At 33.3% G+C, this 10975-nt stretch overlaps 1 protein-coding gene across 3 annotated transcripts in view; it reads right to left on the bottom strand.

Moving 5' to 3' along the window:
* Window positions 1-2084: 2084 nt before the first annotated feature.
* The window catches only part of NAPG (NSF attachment protein gamma), a 47634-nt gene continuing 38743 nt past the window's right edge, over window positions 2085-10975 (bottom strand). Inside the window, exons 11-12 of one of the 3 annotated variants that reach the window (XM_031946647.1) lie at window positions 2950-3009; window positions 2085-2251 (exon numbers count right to left, since the gene is read on the bottom strand). In XM_031946647.1, coding sequence (XP_031802507.1) covers window positions 2218-2251; window positions 2950-3009 — 94 coding nt within the window. In that variant the 3' untranslated portion in view covers window positions 2085-2217. Of the gene's footprint in view, window positions 2252-2949; window positions 3010-10975 lie in introns of those variants that run through there. The other 2 variants (XM_031946646.1, XM_031946645.1) reach the window with 2 other exon arrangements.

Below are 10975 nucleotides of genomic sequence, written 5' to 3'. Positions count from 1 at the left end.
AAGATTTCTAATCTAATTCTAATATCAATTAATCAGTTGATATCAATTTACCTTTACAAAAGAATAATTAATGAGAAGACATAGAGCAGTTTTATGTTGTTTTTTTTTTTAATTCCCTCAAATTGGAGCATACTTTCCCTTCTGTGCATATTCAGTTTCTAAGGAAAGTAGGCTCAAACTTGAAGGACAAAGATATTAAGGCAAACATCGTGGGTAAGGAGGTAACTCTTGTTTTTAAAAGCCATTTTAATCCTTCAAAGAGTCTTTATCAAGCTTATTCCTGAGTGTGACACAGCCCTTGATTGAGTGACTTTTTTGATCAGCTGGTGGAAATGTCTACAAGAAGAAATGTCTCATCTACTAGGTTCTTAGGGGTTTCAGCTACTGTTGCTACCAATTGCATTGTCTTCTGCTATTAATTGCTAATTCAACTTGCTAAAGGAAACCCTGGTAGCCCTTCAGATTTTTAAAAAAGTTATAGATCTTTTATTCTCTTATCAGAATTTTCTCATTAATTTTCTCATGAGAAACTCATTTACCCAAGAACAGAAAAGAACAAAGACAAAAGAAACTAAGTCACTATGCATTTGTAGCCACATGCTGACTGGGTGGAAGGGAGGCTTGCTGCTCATGCCCCATGAGAACCACAAAAACACTGCTCAATGGAAAATCTCCAGGTCAGAGTAAGGGTTGCTCATCTTCTGTCATAGCCTTACCTCCATTTCTTTCTGATTTCTGCATTTCTGCACCTATACCTTCTATAGTTCAGGAAGCAAAAAAAAAAAAAAAAAAAAAAATCCTGCCATTAATTTTGTAATTTGCATTACTTTCTTCATGTGCCTAACTTGCTAGTAGAGAATCAAAAAAAAAAAAAAAAAAAAAAAAAAAAAAAAAAAAAAAAAAAAAAAAAAAAAAAAAAAAAAAAAAAAAAAAAAAAAAAACCCATACTTAAAATAAAAAGGGAAACTTAACATATGGAGAATATTTTTTAAATTGTCAAATACTTTATAGCAAAGTATACACAACACACACACACACCCTTGCAAATACAAAGAAAAAAATCTGAAAACAAGGGAATTGAATAGAAAATTGAGAAACTAAACAAACCTATTTTTTAATTAATTAAACAATTAAGTTATTAATTAAAATAAAAAATTAAATGTGACTTCATAAATTGCCAAAGAGGTTCAAATGGATTTATACATGAATTCTATCAGATATTTAGAGTACTAATTATTTTTATGATATAGAAGTTGTTCGCCAAAATAAAAAAAAGAAGTTACCTTTACCAAAATTTTATGAAACTAGTCCTGATAACCAAACCAAAGAGAGATCAAATAGACCCAGAAACTGTAGACCATTGTCACTAATGAAAATTGATGCAAAGAATTTTACAAAAAAATACTTAATATTACTAAATTAGACTTTGGAAATGAATGCAAGATTGGTTTAAAGCAAAAACATTTACAAAATTAATTTCATTAATTACATTATTTCATAATGATATAAATAAAGTTTTAGATGAAATACGTGGCTAATTTAAGTTAAAAAACAATGGAAAGCATAAGAATTGAAGACCTCCTTAATATGATCAAAAACATTAACATTACTTGAGAAGAAGAAATTAATTCAAGGTAAATCAAGGATACCTATTGTTTTTATAACCTACACTTCTTATTATTATTTGAGTTGATGATAGAATTGCTACCTATAAAAATATGATAAGAAAAAGAAAAGGAAGGAATAAACACTGATTTTAAGAAATGGGGGAGTACTTAAATAACACAGAGAATAAACAAAAAATTAAATAGTGCTGGTTGGGGTGGACATAGGGACAGTTCTTAAACTGTATACTATTCCTACAAGGAACAGAGTGGGAATTCCAGAGTGAATGGAGCACCTGTGTTAGTTATAAAGGGTGATTGGTTTTCCAGACTAGCCCATAAAACTCACTTAACCCATAATACAGAGAACTATTGCACTAAGCTTCTAAATTCTAAATTCTAAAGAACCACAACTATCCCTGGGGTTTTATTCTATTAATCTATGATCATGCCTATGACCATAAATTTAGAGCTAGAAGGAACCTTAGAGGCCATAGTCTTATCTTTTATTGTTCTTATCTATATGTTTTAGTGCTCCATTATTGCCATGAATATTCTCTTCAGTGATGCAGATCACAACCCCTCAATCCTAAGTACTCTTGGCCATTTCCTCTCATTGGTTTACAAGATGGAGTCTATCCCAGGTCCTAGGAACAAGGAGAGAAACAGGTGTCTTTTTCAAGGTCACTTGACATTGAAATAATACCAATGGAATACATAGATTATTTATGGGACTTTACTTCACCTTCTTACCAAATAACCTAGTTGTTATTCTTTTTGATCATTTTATTTCTTTTATAACATGCTTTCTACACTTTCCATGTAATTGTTTATAATTTGTTATAGTCTTCTTATTGTTAGTATGTATCTTTCCCCTGTCCTTTGGGTAATCCACAAATTTCATTTGTTTGGAGAAATATTGTTTCCCATGAGATTTTTCAGATCCATGATTTGTTACCAAATAGCATGATCAGGAAATATCAGTATTGAAAAGATGGGTGTGGCTGGCATGAAATAAATTGAGAGTATTGATGAGGGTTGCACAATTTTTTAAATATTCTGATTTCATTTTCCTAGGCAATTCTGGTGGGCAGAGTACATGTTATAATGTGTACTATATTCTTTTTCTTTTTCTCTTCTTTTTCATTTTTCTTCTTCTTTTTCCTCCCCCCCACCCCTTTCTCTTCTTTCTTCTTCTTCTACATTTCCCTCTAAAGTAACTTCTGGCCTGGCTAACTTGTGGGGATACCAGTTTTTCATAGCTCAATAAGAAAGGAAACTAATGTGAAATCAATCCTGAAGAGTAAAGTTTTATGCTATAGAGGAAGATAGGAAAGGAACATACCATAAGATGATATCACCATTGGTAGTTTTTTCCCTCCAAACTATGCATCCTCCTGGCAGACTGGAGAAATGAAAAGTAATACAGCAAGATATAAAATTATGTTTCTATTTTTGTTTAATTTTCTAAATGTGAGTGTTCACATAAGATGACTGAGAGCTAAGGAAAAAAGAAAAACAAATTTGAGAAATTAGTTGTCCTTATCTTCTCTCTTGTCTTACACAGTTAAAATTTAAATGTTTCCAGATTATAGAAATAGTTAATAAACAATAGCTGAATTACTTTTGACATCTTCACTATGCTCCCTGTACTGGTTTCAGAATATTCCCTTATGAGATCTTTCTCCTTCCTTCCTTTTCTTCCTTCTTAATTTCTTTTCCTTTCTTCCTTTCTTTGTTCCTTCCTTCCTCCCATTGTTCCTTCCTTCCTTCCTTCCTTATCATACAGATTCCACGAGTATTCTTGGATGTTGGCATATAGTCAGACATATTAAAATATGTGTGTATGTATACAAGTATTTGTTCAAGTGAACAACACATCCATGGCTAGAAAAGCAATCAATCTATCATGTCAGTTTGGGATTCTTATAGGAGAAAGTGTTTCATATTACTATATTTTGTCTATGATGAAATTGACTCAAACTCCTTTCCTGGTTTGACCAAAACCATGATATTTTACCATTCAATCAAAATGTTCCATTGGCTCCCATTCCTCAAGCAAGTTCATTAACAGCATAATCATTTTCAAAGTGGTAATGCTTTCTTAATTCCTTGTGTTCTTCAGCTTAGTACATTACATTTATCTATCCCCTGCAGCAACTCTAGATGTAACTTGTAGCCTCCTAGAGGCTGACTTTAGAGGAATCTGGCACTTAATAGAGAAATAAACCCTTTTTTCCTTGCCAGGGTAGTATCATATGCTTGTTAAGGTTCCTAGGCCCTAAAGTGATCCACGAAACAAAAATAGAGTATGTAATTTAAATAAATGTATTTCATGACAACCTCATAGCAAAAATTCTACCTCTTCTCTCTTGCCTATTAATTGTAATGTAGTTTGCATTATAGCTAATTATAACACTAATTAATCATAGCATGGACAACATAATATAACATTAATCATAACATCGCCAACCTAAGCATAAGAAAGATCACCACCCACACAGCCAAAGTCTATGCATGTAATTTAAATCCTTTAACAAGTCAAACTGAGACCTGTTGAAGACCTTAGCTTAAAAGTACCAAGGTCTCCTCCAGCATCCACTCATCTGATCTATATCTGGCTTAATTGGCTCTGGAGGGGAAAGTGAGGCTGGTGACCTTGCACAGCCCTCCCGCATTTAAATCCAATTCACTTGCATGTCATAGCATCCCCCCCACCCCAATGTCATGGTCCTCTTTGAGAATAAAGGACAACCAATAAGACAGCCAGTATGAACCTTGCTAGAAGGTCAATGACAATAGAATTATAGAATTATAGAGCTAGAAGAGACTTTAGAGGTAAATATAGTATGATGAAAAGATTTCTGGATTTGGAGCCAGAGAATTTGAGTCAGTATTGTGTCAATAAATGTTTAATAGTAAGCTCTTTAGGGAAAAAAGTGTGCACAAAATACAAGTTTAATCAGCAAGGTTAACATTTTATCCACCACTTTCTTAAATAATACATTAATTAATAATAATAAATTAAGCCCTAGATTGTGCTGATTACTGATTTCCAAGATGTAAATGTTAATGCTGAAATTTTAACAATTGGTTATCTAAAATCATTTAAGGCGGGTTCAAATCCTAACTCTGCTACTTGCTATGTGAGCTTTCATGAGACATTTAATCTCTCCAGGCTTCAGTTTCTTTACCATTAAAAGGAGGAATCTGGACAAGGTGACTTTGGTCTTTTCACTCTCAAAAGATCTGCAACCCAAAACTGTAACCTTACCAGATTTAACTAGGGCCTTCAATAACGAAGGGGAGAAAATTTTTTCTGTGGATGGCATTTCAGACCAATTAAGTTTTAGATTGCTTTTCCTGTGAAATCCCTGCCAAATCTAATCACAGGCCATAAAATAACTTTATAGTCTGTCACAGAGCTTTGGAACATTCATATCCCAAGGAATCATGGGAAAATATCCTAGCTGGGTGGAATTGAGCCATTAGCCAGAAAAGGCAGGTACCTGAACGAATTTCCATGTGTTTATATATCTTTCAGAACATACACCTTTACACACACTCTCTCACACATATGCCTTGGCCTATCCCCTAGCGCACACTGTATTCAGCAACTTTATGTTAACGATTTAGGCAGGGAAGACCATAAAAATATATACCCCACTGAAGTAAACCTATGAAACCAGGTGCACTTTTCATAAGAGTAGGAATGTGTGAGACCTTTGTGGTTTGACAATTGTTGAGCAAATCCTGAATAATGATTCAATTCAAGTTGTTGTAACCATGGCCTCCAATGTGCTGGAGGCCTAAAGACTTTTGATGAGCAAAAGCTTTTGGGGTAATGTGAACAGGTCTCTCATCAAACTTAACCACCAGAAAAAGAAAAGAAAGGGTTCTACATATAATTAACTCTTCCTGAGAAGATTTACATTGCTAGTAGCTGAGGACCCTTTTCCTATTGTGTTAAATTTTTAATTTCCAGTATTCCAATTAATTTTCATCTTAATCTAGATTATTCTTGTAGGCAATAATTACCATGCACCGAGGAATGAAATGAAATCTACACTGGAGTTGAATAAGTCCTTGTTTCTCTGATTGACATCTGAATCAGCACAGCAAAGTGGAAATTCTAGATTCAGACGACCTGAATTGAAATCCTACATTGTACACTTACTACCTGTATAACTTTGGGCAAGGCATTTAATCTTACTGCATTCTGTTTCTTCAATTCCAAATTGAAGCTCTAAATCCATGAACAAACAGATCAGTCCAATTGTCTATGCCTAATGGACACTAAAGACAAGATACTAGAGGATAGAGAGTCTTAGAAGAAGTGATGAAAGAAGTGTATACACACACACACACACACACACACACACACACACACACATGCATATAGTCATCAGAGCAGTTAAACAAGGGATCATAGCCTAATAAGGGGCATAGGATGGGAGACTAATAAATACTGATAAGGTATATGAATCCCACCTCTGATATGAAATAATTCTGTAACCTCAGAAACTTAATTTGCTCACACAAAAAGTGGGGAATATAAAAAGTGCTTTATAAACTTTCCAATGCTATGTAAATATGTTTTTGTTGTTACCAATTATGTAGAGTAAAATTTTTCTCAATATCTCTTGAAGTGAATATCACACAGTGAAATGGCAAAGTGAACAATGGACTCTTTTCCCCAAAAAGATCTGACAACAGAGACCAGAGACCCAAGTTGAAGATCATGGAGATGGATAGGTCGTCACACAATCCTAGGATTGGGGCTTCATCCATCCACTATGAGACAGGACAATAGTGATCAAATCTATCCCTAAAAGAAATCAGGGAATGGGTACAGGGAAAGCAACAAACCTCCTTCTAAGGGAGAGGCTCCTTATAAATGCCCCGTTTAGGGCCAGATTAAACATGTGGGAACATACAAACACTTTAAAAATTTTTAACACTCCATTTTTTTCTTCAAAAAATGGGTAAGACAAAATAAACTGAGGACACCTATTTCTCTCACCTTAAAGCTTTAGACAGAATTCCCTTTAACCTTTTAGTCTGAGTAGGTTAGAACAAATTGCAGATCTCATACATTTATGGACTTACATGAACTGATGCCAAGTGAAATGAGCAGAACCAGATCATTGTACATTACATCAATATTATATAACTATCAATTCTGATGAATATGATTCTTTCCAACAATGAGACAATTGATGCCAACTCCAATGATTTTGTGATGAAGAGAGCCATCTACACCCAGAGAGAAGACTGTAGAAATTGAATGTGGATCACAACATAACATTCTCACTCTTTTTGTTGTTGTTTGCTTGCATTTGGTTTTCTTACTTTTTTTTTTTTTTGATCTTTCTCTTGTGCAGCGACAATTATATAAATATGTTTATACATATTGGATTTAACATATGTTTTAACATGTTTAACATATATTGAATTGCTTGACATCTAGGAGAGAGGATGGGGGAAAGGAAGAGAAAATCTGAAACACAAGGCTATGCAAGGGTCAATGTTATTAAAGTTTTTGTGCATATGTTTTGAAACTAAGAAGCTTTATAAAAATAAAAAAAAAATTTAAAAAGAAAGTTCATTATGAACTTAAGTTCTCAGTCCTCAGTGAGCTATGGTAAATAGAAGTTATGGAAATTTAAATAGTTGGCTTACTAGTAGATATTTTTATACTAAAATGTGCAATTACATGGAGGTCTATATGTGCCCTCACCTGCATTTGTAAAGGCAATGGTGTAAAACTGAGTGATGAGCTAGAAAACATACATCTCACTTAAATGAGTTGAAGACAGTGAAAATTTATGACTTCATATTGTTAGTAAACATAGCTATTTGTCTAAATAAATCTGGAAATATCTCTTCACATGCTTATATGCACTGAAAGTTTTTTTCATTTTTTGTATTTTACTCCTCTTTCTTTAATAAAACACCACCCTTCACTCCTCTGCTTAGTCCCAATGCCTTATTTGTGGAATTTCTTACATTAATGAAATCTTGACTTGCATTGTACCAGATTTCAGATACTTATTGTTAAAGTATAAAGTAACTATTATCATTTACATAACTCAAAGTTTTGCAGAGTACTTTACATGTTAACTCATATGATCCTCCCAAAACTTTATGAGGTAGATGTAATTATTATCCCATTTTATAAATATAGAAAATGAGAATGAGCAGGTATAAGTGACTTATCTAGGATCATACAACTAGTGAATATTTGAGGCAAAATTTAATTCAGAACATCTGGATAAACTTCAAGACTGACCTTTTAGGCTCTGTGCCATCTGGATGCCTTTTTAAAAAATCAAATCCAGGAAAAAGAAATCATAAAACGGACAATTACACTATCCTTTAAGCCAAGAATTCAGAAACATCTTAAGACTTTCAATAATAAGCCCATTTTGAGTCAAACATTTTATCAAGGTTATTAAAGGGCTAAATGCACAAGGTGAGAGGATATGGGCTCTGAATAGTGGCTGACTCAAGGATAAGAGGCAGAAAGTCCCTAAAAGATACTTGCAATAACCTTGTTATTTTTACATTTATGATTGATAATGTTGATATTCATAAGTATATTTTATCTATCTCCAGTAGTGTAGGAGACAAAGTAAATCAAGGAGACAAATGGAGGCAATAATAGCACCTGAGCACTGCATAATGAGATAAAGCTGTGCAAACCTTAATGCATTATAAACTATTTTTCACTTACATGAACTGATGTTGAGTGAAGTGAGCAGAACTAGGAGAACATTGTACATAGCAACAGCAAGATTATGTGATAATTGTGACAACCCCACTCGCGCCCAGGATACCTCAGAATCAGCTGGAGTCAAGATAAGCAAAAGTCCTTAGTCTTTTTTCTTGGTCTTTAGATGCAGGATTGAACAGGATGGAAGCAGAATCTCCACAACTGCTTTCTCCCTCGTCTACCGCCAAAGAGTGACCCTGGCTAGTCTTACTCCACCCCCTAGTCCCTCCTACAGTCCTCTGTATACACCAATCATTGAGCCAGCACAGGATAGTGGGAAGGACCATTGTCCAATCAGTAATTATCCTCAAGTGCTCAGCAGTCCTGACCTCAGTGCATCAACTCAATAGTTTCAGCCCTCTACATGATCAACTGACAGACTTGATTCTTTTCAGCAATGTAATGATTCATAATTCCAGTATGTTTAAGATGGAAATTGCCATCCACATACAGAAAGAAAACTATGGAAACTGAATGTAGATCGAAGCATACTATTTTTTTACTTTTTAAATGTTTGTTTGCTTTTCTTTCTCATGACTTTTTGCCCTCTTGGTCCGATTTTTCTTGCACAATAAATATGAAAACATATTTAAAAGAATTGCATATGTTTAACCTATATCAGATTGCTTGCTGTCTTGGGAAGGGGGGAATATAAGGGGAAAAAATTTTGAAACAAAGTCTTACCCAAAAGTGAATGTTGAAAACTATATGTATATTTCGAAAAATACTTTTGAAAATTCAAAAAAACACTGTAATTTTTCAGAGGCTATTGTTTTAGAGTATACATTATTTATTCCATCTTTTCCCATGTTTTTAATTCTTCATTGACAGGTCTCATTTTTTTTTTTATTTTTTCTGGGTCCTCCTATCTTATGAAGGCCTATTCCGACTGCTTATCAGCACCTAAACTTTGAGCTATTCCATTTTTAATCTGGGTCAGTTACCCTCCTTAGGAAATCTGTTTACTCTAAGCTCCTGATAATTCATCATACTAATGGGTGTCTTTATTTGACAATAGGATTAGCTTAGCCTGTTGCAGCTCAGAAGTCCCAAACTTAAGAGATCCACTAGCCTCAGCCTTTCTAGCAGCAGATATTTCAGGAATGTATCAAGGTGTGAATTCTGATTTCTACCCTTATTACACTTTTTAATCCTTTTCTTGCTCTTAGAATTCTGGATATTCTCGAAGTTGACCTGTATTGCTTTTTGGAATTCTTATAAGTCATTGCACTATGTTCCTCTCACTTGAAGTTTTTGAATTTTTTTTTTACTCCAATGTATTAACATATAGTGGGAGTCTCTTTTTGGATAATTGATTCATTTTTCTTGTCAATTCTTTCCTATTCTGTTTTTGTAACTTTCCCTTTACTTATTTTGATCCATTTTTTGCTAGTCGAACTCTGGCTCATTCCCTTGATTCTTCATGACAACAAATTAAATTTTTAATACTAATTCTCCTCAAATAAAGATAATTCCAAGGAGTCGTTATCAGTATTGGTCTGATGCAACCAAATTTGTTTTTTGTATTCTCCTATTCATTTTACACAACTATATAAGGTAATATATATATATTATATAATATAATAATAATTATATATACTATATAAGGTAAATATAGAAAATTTCTTTTGGAGATGTCTTATTTTTTACATTATGTCAATTTCAATGTCAATATGTCAAAATTGAAATTAAAAATGAAAATAGAATTTGGAAAATTGGAAATAGAATATAGTAATCACTTCAATTTCTTAGCAATAATTCCTTTAATATTTATATATGTTCCAAGTATCAGTCCAAATATAACTTGCCCAAGATTTTTGGGACACTAATCATCCCGACAGAAAGGAAAAGCAGATGTCTGCTTTTACAGATAAGTAATTTGACACTTAGAGAAAGAATGAAACTTGTTTTGGATTTTAAATTATTGAAAGGAAGGATCTATTTTAATTTTATCTTTTTATCTTCAGAGTACCTTATACAGAGTCAGCACCCAATAGCTGCTATATTCAATTCAGTCACACCTCTGTTAAGTGGTAGAGTTGAGAAAAAAACTTTGAATTCCAAATTCATTGCTTTTTTCATACCATAGGATTGTAAAAGGCTGTTTCACTTAAAAATTTAACTTGTAAAATTTAAATGTGGATTTTAGAACCTGTTTTCATCAGTTCACCTATTCATATCATATTGTTTTATCCTGTTTCTAGAAATTAAACTTTATAAAATGGTTATGTCTTGAGCTTTGGAAAGTACAATTTTTCTAGTCCATAAGGTCACAAATTACATAGTGCTGCAATCGCTGATAAATTGCAACCCTAGACTCCTGTGAGTTTAAAGTAAAGCTCAATAAAGCCCATCTGCCAGGTCTCCATGGTGCCTAGTCAATGCAGTAATGCAATGGGTTTCCTGGCATTTGTCACAATTTTATTAAAAAGTGTACTTTGTTCTTCCCACAAATGTGCATTCCTATTCAACTATCATAATAATTTGGAAAAAAAAAAAAAAAAAGACATAATCTATGGCATGAAATGGTACCTCTTGGTAGAGAACAAAAGTGAAGTCACTTAAGAGCTAGAGTCTCCATTGCATTGTTCTGCCT

This window comes from Sarcophilus harrisii, chromosome 1, assembly GCF_902635505.1.
Source record: "Sarcophilus harrisii chromosome 1, mSarHar1.11, whole genome shotgun sequence".
Taxonomy (NCBI): Eukaryota; Metazoa; Chordata; class Mammalia; order Dasyuromorphia; family Dasyuridae; genus Sarcophilus; species Sarcophilus harrisii.
This window is presented reverse-complemented; position numbering and strand designations above follow the sequence as displayed.